Source organism: Carcharhinus amblyrhynchos, chromosome 4 (assembly GCF_965287045.1).
Source record: "Carcharhinus amblyrhynchos chromosome 4, sCarAmb.v2.hapA, whole genome shotgun sequence".
Classification (NCBI taxonomy): Eukaryota; Metazoa; Chordata; class Chondrichthyes; order Carcharhiniformes; family Carcharhinidae; genus Carcharhinus; species Carcharhinus amblyrhynchos.
This window is the reverse complement of record NC_137327.1, coordinates 25427409-25442272: the sequence shown is the minus strand read 5'-3', so window position 1 is coordinate 25442272 and position 14864 is coordinate 25427409. Positions and strand designations below refer to the sequence as shown.

The 14864-nt window shown below is 43.2% G+C and overlaps 1 protein-coding gene across 1 annotated transcript in view; it reads right to left on the bottom strand.

The window, feature by feature from the left end:
- Positions 1-3054: 3054 nt before the first annotated feature.
- Positions 3055-14864, bottom strand: part of dpep1 (dipeptidase 1) — a 91763-nt gene continuing 79953 nt past the window's right edge. The window contains exons 8-11 of the mRNA XM_080187055.1: positions 13089-13173; positions 9719-9794; positions 6346-6481; positions 3055-3222 (exon numbers count right to left, since the gene is read on the bottom strand). Of these exons, the coding sequence (XP_080043181.1) occupies positions 3055-3222; positions 6346-6481; positions 9719-9794; positions 13089-13173 (465 nt within the window). The remainder of the gene's footprint in view (positions 3223-6345; positions 6482-9718; positions 9795-13088; positions 13174-14864) is intronic.

Genomic DNA, 14864 nt, shown 5'->3' with positions numbered 1-14864 from the left:
ATTAAACTAGTCAATAAAATTTGTTGACTGGTACCTATGTTGGTGCTAAGTGGACAGATGTTACTGCTACTGGGATTGAGAGTGAAAGTGATGGCTCCAGCAGGCAAATGAAAGATACAAAAGTCTGAGGTCGCATATCAACTGACTCAAGAACAGCTCCTTCCCTGCTGCCATCAGACTTTTGAATAGATCTACCTCGTATTAAGTTTATCTTTCTCTACACCCTGGCTTTGACTGTAACACCACATTCTGCACTCTCTCCTCTTCTTCTCTATTAACGGTATGCATTGTCTGTATAGCACGCAAGAAACAAGATTTTTCACTGTGTGCTAATACAGGTGACAATAATAAATCAAATCAAAGGAGGTAAGATCCTGATGCCAGATGATATGGATTTGCTGAGGAAGTGCTGACAGTTAAGGCAGATCTTCTGTGGGACTCATCAGTAAATAGAGTTGCCAATTTTTTAGACAAAAAAAACTACAATCTCAGGCTATTCTCTGAAAGGACTGAATTTTGCTTATTGCAGCTTATGCAGTGAGAATATTTTAGTCATGTGAACTGTACAGTTCTGGTTATTGTTTGATGTTTTATGGCATTTTCAAATGTTCCTGCAGTCTAGGACGTACTGTTTAATTAGAATTACATTCAACTCAGTTTGTTTACACTGGCAGCGGATTAAATTTGTTTTCAAATAAGAAGGAGCCTTAAATTTATATCAGTAGACAATAAGAATTTAATTTTTCACAACAAATTCTGTCTTCCTGGAGAAAGCCAAGTGGTCCAGGTGTAATTGGAAACACATCTCACAGCAGCAAAGTCATCTCCAACCCAATATCAAAAGATAAATGCGTGATTTTTTTTGGAGGGATCGTTGTGGCTTTTTGACTCGCTTCTCGCTAAAGGTTGTTGTTCATTATTTGTCACTCTTTCGGAGGCTATAAAATACAAGGTACAAATATTGTAATGCAATCTTTAGCCTCATGAGGGCTCCAAACCATTTTGCAAGCACTTCATGACAGACATAGACTGAAACACATTTTTACAATCTGTCCCTGAATACGATTTTTCTGCTTCTCATTCCCTCAAGAAAGAAGTCCCAATGTTTGGTTTGTTTTTTTTTAAATTGTCATGTTCACCTTTGTTGCTAGTTTTAGTGTTTCGTGTATCTGTGCCCTTAGATTCCCTTGCTGTTGCAATCCTTTTAAACAGTACTGTGGCATCTTTATTCTTCCTGCTATAATGCACCAACTCACACCGGACTATATTGAAATTAATTGGCTTTTTACACAGCCATTCTGCAAGATCAATAATGTCTTAGTGTTTTTTTTGCATTCTTTGTTTGTATTAAGTACCACAACATAGGATTAAAATAGATCCCAGGACAGAGAACCAGGGAAGTGTTTTTATGCAGAGGAATAGACTACACCCAGTGATTAAACCAGAGACCATGTCAGTATTCAAGAGTAGAAGATGTAGAATTCTCAAACTGGGGATGTGACAGTCTTGGGATTGGTTTTGAGGTCCCTTTAAATGCATGTGATTTTTTTGTGTGTTGATGAGGCCTAATGCAGGCTAACAGCAACAAAGGCTGCAAAATAGTAGGTATCCAACATTTCTTTGTACTCCTGTACCCCTGAAGTTTGAACTCCCTCCTTCCTCCCAGTCTACAACCCTCCCCCAGCTTAATAACTCTTCTCCCCCCTGCCCGATACAAATTTCCCCCTCCAGTGCTCATCAACTCTCCCCTGCACCCAGGTTCAACAATACTCCTCTCCCTGTCCCCAATTGTCCAAGTGTGTCCTGACCCCAATTTTTATTTTGGGGTTGAAGTGTTAAAATTGGATCACAACAGGAAAAGGTTTGTACAGCACTGATCTAGATTGTTGAAAGAAAGGGGAATAATGAGGCATTAACACAAATTGTTTGGTTCAAGCAACCTGTTTGAATGTTGCCATTTTTACATAAATCGGTGCGTCACAAACTAACCCTGCCTACTAAACAACACATAACTCCTAACCAACAGACAGGAATGTCCACAGCTCCAAATATAGTAGACCATGGTATTCCTCTAAAGTAAAGTTTATTTACTAGTCACAAGTAGGCTTACATTCACACTGCAATGAAGTTACTGTAAAAATCCCCTAGTTGCCACACTCCAGCGCCTGTTCAGGTACACTGAGGGTCAATTTGGCATGGCTGATGTACCTAATCGGCATGTCTTTGGACTGTGAGGGGCAACCAGAGCACCTGGAGGGAACCCGTGCAGACATGGGGAGAAGGTGCAAACGCCACACACGCAGTGACCCAAGCTGGGAATCGAACCTGGGTTCCTGAGGCAGCAGTGCTAACCACTGTGCCAGCAAGTTGCCCCAGTACTGTGCAATGTACAACACTGCACTATGATTTTATAGAATATCTCTGTTAAATTAAGAGGGGAGAATACCATGATTGAATTTTCCTTCAGATAGGACCTCAACTTGATGCCTTGAATTTTAATTGGAAATTTCACTTGGATCTCAATGTTGGAATTCTAGGTATTGCTACAGCATTTCAATTATACGTTTTGAGTGAGGGGAGGGGTACGGGGTATAGGAATTGTTCTTGCCCTGCTTTAGCGCAACCGTAATCTGCAGGAAATCCTTGCAAGGGTAGAAGGACCCCGATTGTCTACTTCCTGTGTTTTGCATCTATGAAGGAGGGAGAAGGGCGAATTGAACAACAGAAGTCATACTTTTCACTCTCTTTTAGTGGAACTACAATGTCCAAAATAACTGAGGTATAACTAACCGAGAAAAAAATGTTTTCAGCTTTTATATCGATTAAACTGTTAAATAAACCAGCCATTAGCTCATACCTAAGGGATAAACTTTACATAGGGAGCTCTACAGAGTGATATAAACTGCTATTTATTCCTGTTTTTGCTCACTGTACTGGGTGTTTGGAAGAAACTCCATGGAAATTCTGCCTCTAAATATTTATTTATATTCAAATTGTATTCTCTGGATATTTGCTTAGGCGCTGCTGCTGGATTTCTATCACCTTATTTAACCCTTATACTAATAAGTAGTGTGCTAGGTAAACTAATATGACAACTGCAGGCAATAGCACCGGTGGATTTCCATTATTGGCTTGCTTCCCATAGCCATAGCCGGTTCTGCATTGATTCTTAATCTGTTCATAAGGAATGGGTTCATCATCTCCAGAAGAGTTGGATTTAAACTAGAAAACAAAACAGAAATACACATACATTTGTTCATCTAGTCCGTTACCATTTAGAACTTGCTTAAAATATAATTGCCAGCCAAAATATGAATGTAAAACTTTATTGAAATAATGAATTCCATATTAGTGTTACAAGTCAGCTTACATTAACATTGCGATGAAGTTATTGTGTAAATCCCCTAGTCGCCATATTCTGGCACCTGTTCGGGTACGCTGAGGGAGAATTTAGCATGGACAATGCACTTAACCAGCACACCTTTCAGACTGTGGGAGGAAACCAGAGCACCTGGAGGAAACCCACATAGACACGAGGAGAACATGCAAACTCCACACAGACAGTAATCCCATCCAGGAATCGGACCGGGGGCCCTGGCGCTGCAAGGCAGCTGTGCTAACCATTGTGCCACCCTATGATAATAAAATTCATAGGCTGAACGTACTGAACACATGTTATTGCTTAATTTATACTGACTTTCCTCTCTTTAATGGAATGGACAGTTCTACAGATTATATGCACAACCATCAAATATAAAAACAGATGAGTGACATACAGTAGACATTTACATTTAATGTAAGGCTCGATTGTTGCAACTGAGTTTCATGCTCTGTTCAAACTCAGGGGTTATGCTTTGGGGTATTTACCGACTAAAAAATTAGCATTTGGAACTGGTCCTATCCAATCAGAAAACAATGATAGTGTTGAGCAACCAGCTTCTAAAATGGATGATAGGATCTATTGAGAATATTAAATTTGCTAGAGAAAATTGATCAAAAATTAAAGTCAACAGATAAAATAAAGCAAAAGTCAATATTTCTATAGAACAGGGAAGCAAGAATAGGAAAAAAAGGAAGCCGCGGTAAGTAGAAATAAGAAATTTAATTTTAAATGTTCTATTTCAAACTATTTTTAATTGTTCATTTTAGAATCATAAGTTCCTGCACTGCAGAAGGAGGCCACTTGGCCCATCAAGTCTGCACTAACAACAATCCCACTCAGGTCCTATTCCCATCATTTACCCTAGCTAGTGCCCCTGACATTTAGGGGAAATTTAAAATGGCCAATCCGTCTAACCGGCACATCTTAGGAGGAAATCAGAGCACCTGGAGGAAATGCACAAATTCTAAACAGACAGTGACCCAAGCTGGGAATCAAACCCAGGTCCCTGGCACTGTGAGGCAGCAGTGCAAACCACTGTGCCACCATAGGTTTCCTAGGTTCTATAGTCTGAAATGTGTACATAGATCCCTGAAAGTTGGGAATCAAGTAGATAAGGTTGTTAAGAAGGCATACGGTGTCTTGGCGTTTATTGGTAGGGGGATTGAATTTAGGAGTCGCAGCGTCATGTTGCAACTGTACACAACTCTGGTGCGGCCGCACTTGGAGTACGGTGTGCAGTTCTGGTCCCCACATTATAGGAAGGATGTGGAGGCTTTGGAGAGGGTGCAGAGGAGGTTTACCAGGATGTTGCCTGGTATGGAGGGGAGGTCCTATGAGGAGAGACTGAGGGATTTGGGGTTGTTTTCGCTAGAAAGAAGGCGGCTAAGAGGGGATCTTATTGAAACATATAAGATGATTAGAGGTTTCGATAGGGTGGATAGTGATAGCCTTTTTCCTCGGATGGAGGAAGCTAGCACGAGGGGGCATGGCTTTAAATTGAGGGGGGGTAGTTATAGGACGGATGTCAGGGGTAGGTTCTTTACCCAGAGGGTGGTGAGGGATTGGAATGCCCTGCCTGCTGCAGTTGTAAATGCGCCTAGTTTGGGGGCGTTTAAGAGATCCGTGGATAGGTTTATGGATGAAAAGGGATTGGTTTAGGTTAGAGGGTCATTGTTTTTTAACTGGTCGGCGCAACATCGTGGGCCGAAGGGCCTGTTCTGCGCTGTAATGTTCTATGTTCTATGTTCTATGAAAGCATTCAGTTGTGAATCCGGTGGACAATTGAACAATCAACTGGAGGAAAAGGGGGCATCAAAACATCCCCGTTCTCAATGGTGGAAGAGAACAGAATGTCAGTGCAAAAGACATTTGCAACCATCTGCATCCAGAAGTACCAAGTGGATGATCCATCTCAGCCACACCCTAAGCTTGTCAGCATCATAGATGCCAGTCCCCAGATGATTTGATTCGCTCTACAGGATATCAAGAAATGGCTGAAGACACTGCATACAACAAGAGGTGTGGATCCCGACACCATTCCAGCTACAGTATTGAAGACCTGTGCCCCAGGGCTAGCCATGCTCCTAGCTAACTGTTTCTGTATAACCACAGCACTGACATCCACCCAACAATATAGACAATTGCTCAGGGAGGCACTGACCACAGAAAGCATGACTAATGCAATCTAATCATTCACTGCCTGGTCAATCTACTGTCAATCATCAACAAGGTGATGGAAGATGTAGTTGAAAATGCTATAAGGCAGGAGATACTCAGCAATGCTGTGCTTTCTGTGCCTGACCTCACTGCAGCTTTGGTGAAAACATGGACCAAAGAGCTAAATTTCTAAGCTGAGGTCAGAGTGAGTGCCACTGATATCAAGACAGCATTTGACTAAGTGTGACACCTGGGAGTGCTGGCAAAAACCTCTGGAAATCAGGGGGGAAATCTCTCTGCTGGTATGAATTAAACCTAACATAAAGGAAGGTGGTTGTGGTTATTGGAGGCCATTCATCTCAGTTTATATTATCCCAGTTTCATAGAACCCCTACTGTGCAGAACAGGCCATTCAGCCCATCGAGTCTGCCCCAACCCTCTCCCCGTCCCATCCTCATAATCCCATACATATACCATGGTCAAACCATTTAATCTACCCATCTTGGGACACTAAGGGGCAATTTAGCGTTGCCAATCCAGCTAATCTATACATCTTTGGACTGTGGGAGGAAACCCATGCAGACATGGGGAGAATGTGCAAACTCCGCACAGAGTCACCCAAGGTCAGAATTGAACCCAAGTCTCTGGCACTGTGAGACAGCAGTGTTAACTGCTGTGCCACTGTACTTGCCCCCATGCCAGCACATTTACAATCGTCACCCTGGGACCCTTTAATTCACAATCACATCGAATCTGTAATTTCATCCAGACATAGCCCACTGTTTGATATGTTAGATAACCCTTACCTTTTCCACTTGCTCAAAAACTCGAATGAAGTTGCCTCCAAGAGCTGCTTTCACCTCCGATTTATTCCATTTTCTCCTCAGCAGTTCAGCTACTAAATCTGGATAGTGGGACACATCCTCCAAACCTGTAGGAAGACTTCAAAATGAAAAATATTAGCATTGAGTAGGTTATTTGATGGAGAGGCAGTCAGTCAGATCTTGTCTACTATTCACACACATACAAAATTTCCAATAGTGTTTACAAAGACACTGGCAGATATTTTGGGTGGTACAGTGGCTAGCATTGCTGCCTCACAGCGCCAGGGACCTAATTCATAGAATCATAAAATCTCTACAGTGCAGAACAAGGCCATTTGGCTGATCGAGCTGCACTGACAACAATCCCTGCTAACTCTATTCTCGTAGCTCTAGGTATTTACGCTGCTAACTCCCCTGACACTAAGGGGCAATTTAGCATGGCCAATCAATCGAACCCACATATCTTTGAAGTGTGGGAGGAAACCACAGCACTCGGAGGAAACCCACACAGATTCGAGGAAAACATGCAAACTCCATACAGTTACCGGAATTGAACCCGGGTCCCTGGCACTGTGAGGCAGCAGTGCTAACAATTCCAGCCTCAGGTCACCGTCTGTGTGGAGTATGCTCATTCTCCCAGTGTCTGCATGGATTTCCTCTGGGAGGAGAGAGGTGACGGAGGTGGATACTCAGCAAGACCTTGGTATCCTCATGCATCAGTCACTGAAAGCAAGCACACAGGTACAGTAGGCAGTAAAGAAGGCAAATGGTATGTTGGCCTTCATAGTGAGAAGATTTGAGTATAGGGATGGGGATGTTTTACTGCAATTGTATGGGCCATTGGTGAGGCCGCGCCTGGAGTATTGTGTCCAGTTTTGGTGTCCTTATCTGAGGAAAAATGTCCTTGCTATAGAGGGAGTACAGTGAAGGTCTACCAGGCTGATCCCTGGGATGGCAGGTCTGTCATATGAGGACAGACTAAGTTGGTTAGGACTATATTAATTGGAGTTTAGATGAGTGAGAAGGGATCACGTAGAAACTTATAAAATTCTAACAGGATTAGACAGGGCTCAGAAAGAATGTTCCCAATGGTGGGGGAGTCCAGAACTAGGGATCATAGTTTAAGGATATGGGGTAAACCTTTTAGAATTGTAGTGAGGAGAAATTTCTTCATCCAGAGGGTGGTGAGAGTGTGGAATTCACTACCACAGAAAGTAGTTGAGATCAAATGTTGTCTGATTTCAAGAATGAACTAGATGTAGCCCTATGGGCTAAAGAGATCAAGGAATATGGGGAGAAGGGGGGAATGAGGATACTGAATTTGATGATCAGCCATGGTTAAAATGAATGGTGGAGAAAGCTCGAGGGGCTGAATAGCCTACTCCTACTTTCTTATGTATGTTTGTGTGTGTGTATGGCAATGACGGTGAGTGTGAACCTTAGACAGGGAGTGCGAGGCTCACTCCATGTCTAGGGTTCACACTCACCCCCACAGCACAGCAACACACTCACACCTATTCCTGCAGTGGGTGAGGGTGAGTGAGTAAGTACCCTGAAACTAGTCACAAAGCAAAAAACACAATTTGACCCTTTCAGACTAATGGTGATCTTTATTAATTACTCCAAATTTGAATTATCAATTTAATGCTTTGATATTGCTTCATTTTTGCTCAGAAAGTTGTTCCTTTTCTTCATACCGCAATGTTACATTGAAATTCATGTTTAATGTTGTGCAAAACTTATCGCTTGGAAATTTGGTCACTGGCCCTCAAGTGAGAGAAAAATTGAAATATGCCCCCCATCCCCTCCCGTCTCCCCTCTCCACTTCACCACACTCCCCTCCCCACTCCACCTTATGAAAAGATTGGACAAGCCTATACTAAGCCAGAGTCATACGGACTCGAATCATTAATTCTGTTTCTCTCCACCAAGCCAGATTTGCTGAGTCTTTCCAACATTTCCTGTTTTTTATTTATAACTTCTCATTTTCTTTTTGCCTCAGACAGAGAACTTCCCAAGCAAACTGTCAAACATGGGCCAATCATTTATGGCTCCATTCCAATAGCTTCCAACTAACAGAAACCACTCATAGCAATACCTTGTGGGTGGCATGGTGGAACAGTGGTTAGCCCTGCTGCCTCACAGAGCCAAGGACCCAAGTTCAATTCTGGCCTTGGGTGACTGTGCAGAGTTTGCGTTGGTTTCTTCTGAATGCTCTGGTTTCCTCCCACTATCTAAAGATGTGTGGGTTAGGTGGATTGGTCATGCTAAATTGCTCCCTAGTGTCAGGGGGTTTACCAGGGTAAATGTGTGGGACATGGGGACAGGTCCTGGATGGGATTGTTGTTAGTGCAGGCTCAGTGGGCCGAATGGCTTCTTCTGCACTGTATTCAATGATTCCATGACATGATCTTGACAGTTATACTTTGAATAGTGGAGATGCCATTTTTAATGAGACTTTTCAGTGTGTTTAACAACTGAAAGCATTGGAGCTGCACCGTAAACAAAGATAAGTTAGAAATTTTGAGATAGGAAAGGAAATAATATTTGTGGTAATAAGAAATAAGAAGGGAAAACCCCACTAATTTTCCTGGCGAGTCCTGATGAAAAGCCTCAGTTGAAACATCAAATGCAATTCCCTTCAGCGTGTACTCTTTGCTCTCTGTGTTTTTTTATTTCAGTCGTTTTTGTCAGTTCTCATATTTAATGTTCTATTTATTTCCAACATCAGGTGTGTAGAAAACTGCAAACTAAATCCATTTCTCAGCAGAAGGAAAAGGTCTCCTCACAGTGGTACATGCAACTCTTCACCAACTTCTACAGATGCACCATAAAAGCATTCTTTCTGGATGTATAACAGCTTGATATGGTTCCTGCTTTGCTCAAGGCCACAAGAAACTATAAAGGGCTATGAATGAAACAGAGTCCATCATGCAAACCAGCCTCCCATCTATTGACACTGACTGCACTTCCCGATGCCTTGGAAAAGCAGCCAACATAATCAAGGACCTCACGTACCCCAAGCATTCTCGTTCCACCTTCTTCCATTGGGAGAAAGGTACAAAAATCTAAGGTCATGTACCAACCAACTCAAGAACACCATCTTCCCTGCTGCCATCATATTAAGTTGCTTTGCCTGTATAGTGAGCAAGAAACAATACTTTTCACTGTATGCTAATACCTGTGACAATAATAAATCAAATATCAAATCCAATCTACTGTCTCAAACCAATTCTACACTCTGCTGACAAATGTTTAATATATAGCAGAATAGATTTCTCTAAGCAGGTGCAGGTGAGTTATAGAATAGTAGACAGAAGTGTAGATAGACAGCTAGATTGATATAGAGCATTACCCGGTAACACCATCATAATCTCCACCAAAGCCTAGAGTCTCGTAACCAGCAATTTTTTTGATGTGGTCAAAATGATCTGTAGAAATCATTTGAAAAACATAACTTATTTTTAAAATCACATTTGAATGTCATTACAATAACTTAAATTCAGAGTTCTGGGGAAGCTAAAAGCGTTAAAGTTCCCTGCCAGAAATCGGTGGCAGAACACCTGGAACTCCCCAAGTAACAACACTGTGTGGGCACTGTCACCACACAAAAGGAAAGATAGTTCACCATGTGCCTTCTCAAGGATAGTTAGCGATGGGCAATAATTGCTTGCTTTGCTACCTCCTAAAGATGACCATGAAGGTTGAATCCCCTTTCCGTGTTACTCATGAGCTGAAGCAGATTGAGCAGGGAAAGACTCTGCATAGTATGCAGCGCCTCCCAACAGATGTATGGTAGGGAGAAAAATATCAATCGGAGGACTCACATCTGCAGGATTCTTGGGATGCCTAGATGCTGCAGGCAGCAATGTCAACATCCTAGAAGGTCACGCTCTTAGCTGTGAATGTACTACATCGAGGAGTTGAAGAATATGAACATAAGAACATAAGAAATAGGAGCAGGAGTAGGCCATCTAGCCCTTCGAGCCTGCCCCGCCATTCAATAAGATCATGGCTGATCTGATATGGGGCAGAATCAGAACAAGAAATAGAAATCTAACCAACAAAATTACACAGACAAATAAAGAAAAACAACAAATAACTTTATTACAGTTAGCTGAAAAAGTTTTCCACAGAACTGGAGTCAATGCTTGCAAAGGCTTTTGATCAATAATTTAAAACAATGTCATGCATATCATTGAGGAAGACTAATAAGTATATCAGAAATGCAACAAACTATCAGGGTTTTTAATCTTTAGTCACTTAAAGCTCTAACCGTACAAATATTTATGTCATGCAGTTTCAAAGTATGTTAATTTACTCAATTAGTTCACTTTTTGACACCGTAGCAACAAAATTGGACACATTCAGTCAAAATTAAAAAGTTATCTTTTTGTTAATGGTTTGAAGATATTCCTTTCAAGGTGGCTAGTTAAGCTGCAGAAAATGTGAAAGCTTGGCTGAATTTCAAAATGAACGCAACAGGCATTAGACCCCAGGTTAGCAGATGGAAGGGGCCTAATTAGATATACTTAATGAAGCTAAAGGGATCAAGGGATATGTAGGGAAGGCAGGATCAGAAATTGAATTTGGTGATCAGCCATGATCATAATATATGTGGAGCAGGCTCAAAGAGCTGAATGGCCTACTCCTGCTTCTATTTTCTAAGTTTCTAATGGCTCTTTCAAACAGCCTTTATGGAGAACTTAACTGAACGAATATGGCAGCAGACGTATTTGAGGCACAATGTTCTAATTTGACATATCGCAACCCTCAGGACTCAACTTTGAGTGTGATCATTCTCCTCCATTTTATACCCCTATTTTAAAATATATTATTGCCTCAATATGACCTTCCTTCCTTGCCACACCCCCTCCCACGCCAGGCCATGTCTCTCGTGTTTTTGACATTGTTACTTCTTGTTGCAATCTCTCACTGCTGCACTTTAAAATCTAACACAATCTCCCTCCCACCAGTTGTGACAAAGAGCCAAGAGGACTCAAAACTTTAGCTCTGTTTTCTCTCCTTATAGATGCTGTCAGACGTGTTGGGCTTTTTTCCAGCATCCTCTGTGTTTTGGACTGATGGCAATATTTCTGGGTCTGAGAAAGATATGATCTATCACTCCTACACCTGCTGTCTTTCTGTGGTCTCACACAATAATAACATCAGTTCCTGCTGCTAGCATTATCGGCCCAAAGTCACAGTCAATTTTGAAATAAGCGTTCTTGAAAAGGAACCCAAGTTCTGAAAAGCTGCATTAAAACGAAAGAGTTAAGCCCAATGCACAACTTAAATGAATTTTTAAAAAATGGGTTGAAACATTCTTTTTGTTTTGTCTTTTTTGTTTATTCTCTCTCCTTACATTTACAGCAGCACCGGTTTGTCAGAAATAAGTCTATGATTTGAAGTAAGACCCCTAACACGGGACTGGAGAAGTGGCTTGGTACTGTGTGCACTGTATTGTGGTTCATTTATACTGCAGATCCAGGAAGCCAAAGTAAAAACAGAAAGGGGGCAATTCTCCAAGCCCCCTGCATTGTTCTAGCTGCACAGTGTGCTGTGAAAGGCCAGTTAGTGGGCTTCTCACTGGGTGCCATAGCCTCCGCGCATCACCAGCTGCCAGATTTCCAGCATCATCAACTCTGCGCCATAAATGGGCGTGGAACTGTTTAAAATATTTAAATTAAAATTTGAATACCATTAGCGGGCCCAGGAATGAAGTGTCTGGGCCCACCTCTCCCCCACCCCACACCAGGAGTGTTTCACTCTAATGGGGTTTATAACCAGTATATAGAGCCAGTATCAGTGTCAATGCATAGACCACTGACTCTTCGGGTGACAGGAAGGGAAACCCCACCAACATAAGCACCCTGGCAACACGGTGGAACAGTGGTTTGCCCTGCCGCCTCACAGCGCTAGGGATCTGGGTTCAATTCCAGCCTCCAGTAACTGTGTGTGTGGAGTTCATACATTCTCCCCGTGTCGATGTGGGTTTCCTCCTGGTGCTCCAGTTTCCTCCCACACTCCAAAGATGTGTGGGTTAGGTTGCTTGGCCGTGCTGAATTGACCTTTAGTATCAGGGGTAAATGAGACCAGTGCGGGGTGGGGGGGGGGGGGGGGGGCAGTCCACGGCCACTCTGCCTGTGGCCAGTGCACGGGAAAGGGGATCTTCTCCCCCCTTCCTTAGATCGATGGAGAGAAAGGGGGGAAAGGGCCCACAATCGGTCTGGGTGGCAGAGGCACGGGGAGAAAGGGTGTCAGCAATGTTGTGAGGGTGGGGCAGTATCCGTGCAGGCTAGGGGAGGCATTATCCAGCTCATGAGGAATGTGGCAGGGGAGCTGCATTCTATCATTTTTTTCTGCGCACGCGCGGTTGGAGGTCCCAATCAGAGATGTAGGGTTTCGGGCACGTTATGGCTTGTGAAACGCAAGTCAGAATTGCTGATACTTTTTCAGGCAGACTGCATAGGGTGGCACCTGAGAATAGGTCTAAAAGCCAGATCTGAAACACTCCCAGTTTCAAGTCTGCCCAGCACTTAGAATCAAAAAGGTAAAATAGGGCCTACTGTACCCAATCCATGTCAACCTAGGCCTTCTACCCCCATTGCCCCATTGAATGGCAGTTAAGGGAGGCTGTATGGTTTCCCAGTAAACCTTTGTTATAATAGCAGAAATCAATTTTCCGAAGAAATTTGACCTGAGAACACAATGGAAATACTGACCTGCCACATCTGAAAGGTTAGCTGCAGAGCTGCAGGTAACGTACTCATTGTAGAAGTTCACCATGACGATACCTCCCTTCTCCTTCTGTGGAGTAAATCCGTTCATAGAAATGATTCAACAGGTCTAATGATAATCTCTGTGTACAAATCTATATTTGCGTTTTATGTATTTAGCCATTTTCCTGTTCAAAGTAAAGGTTGCATGAAGAATTCATTGTCACAGAAACAGGAATCTGGAACTTCCTAATAGCAATGATACAGCATCTTCAACACATGGCTGACAGCAGTTAAAGAAGGCAGCATACAATTGCTTAGGGATTGTTCCATTTGACGAAAGCCAAATCCATAGAATGAATTTTTAAAAAGGCAGTGAATGTGAAATATGAATTTAGGATCCTTTGTTGATATTTATTTGTGTCACAAGTAGCCTTACATTAACATTGTAATGAACTTACTATCAAAATCCCTTAGTTGCCTTACTCTGGCACCTGTTCGGATATACTGAGCAAGAGTTTAGCATGGCCAATGCACAAATCAGCACATAAGAACATGAGAACATAAGAAATAGGAGCAGGAGTAGGCCATCTAGCCCTTCGAGCCTGCCCCGCCATTCAATAAGATCATGGCTGATCTGTCGTGGCTCAGTTCCACATTCCCGCCCTCTCCCCATAACCCTTAATCCCCTCTCTCATCAAAAACCCATCAACCCGCGTCTTTAAAATATTTAGCGAGGTAGCCTCCACCACTTCAACGGGCAGAGAATTCCAGATTCACCACCCTTTGAGTGAAGAAGTTCCTCCTCAACTCCGTTCTAAACCGCCCCCCCTTTATCTTGAGGCTGTGCCCCCTAGTCCTACTGTCCTTTCTGAGCGGGAAGAGTCTCTCCACCTCTATCCTATCCATCCCATTCATCAACTTATACGTCTCAATGAGATCTCCCCTCATTCTTCTAAACTCTAACGAGTACAAGCCTAGTTTATTCAGCCTCTCCTCATAGCTCAACCCCCTCAACTCCGGCATCAGCCTAGTAAACCTCCTCTGCACTCCCTCCAAGGCCAAAATATCTTTGCGTAAGTACGGCGCCCAAAACTGCACACAGGACTCCAGCTGCGGCTTCACCAATGCCCTATACAGCTGCAGCAAGACCTCCCTACTTTTATATTCAATCCCCCTCGCTATGAAGGCCAGCATCCCATTCGCCTTCCTGACCACCTGCTGCACCTGCAGGCTGGGTTTTTGCAACTCATGCACAAGGACCCCGAGGTCCCTCTGCACCGTCGCCTGCTGCCATTAAATTCCATTTGCCATTTCCTGGCCCATTCGCCCAGCCTATCTAGATCCTTCTGTAGACTCTCCACACCCTCTGCGCAATTTGCCGTTCCACCAATCTTGGTGTCATCAGCAAATTTCGACACCCTACACTCGGTTCCCTCCTCCAGATCATCTATATAAATGGTAAAAAGCTGAGGCCCCAGCACCGATCCCTGGGGCACTCCACTAGTCACCATCCGCCAATCCGAATAGCACCCATTGACCCCCACTCTCTGCCTCCTATTTGACAACCAATCCTCTATCCACGCTAACACCCTACCCCCAACTCCATGTCCCCTGACCTTCTGCAATAACCTCTTGTGAGGTACCTTGTCAAACGCCTTCTGAAAACCCAGAAAGACCACATCCACCGGCTCTCCCCTATCCACCGCCCTAGACACATCCTCATAGAACTCCAGTAAATTTGTCAGACACGACTTCCCTTTAACGAAACCGTGCTGCGTC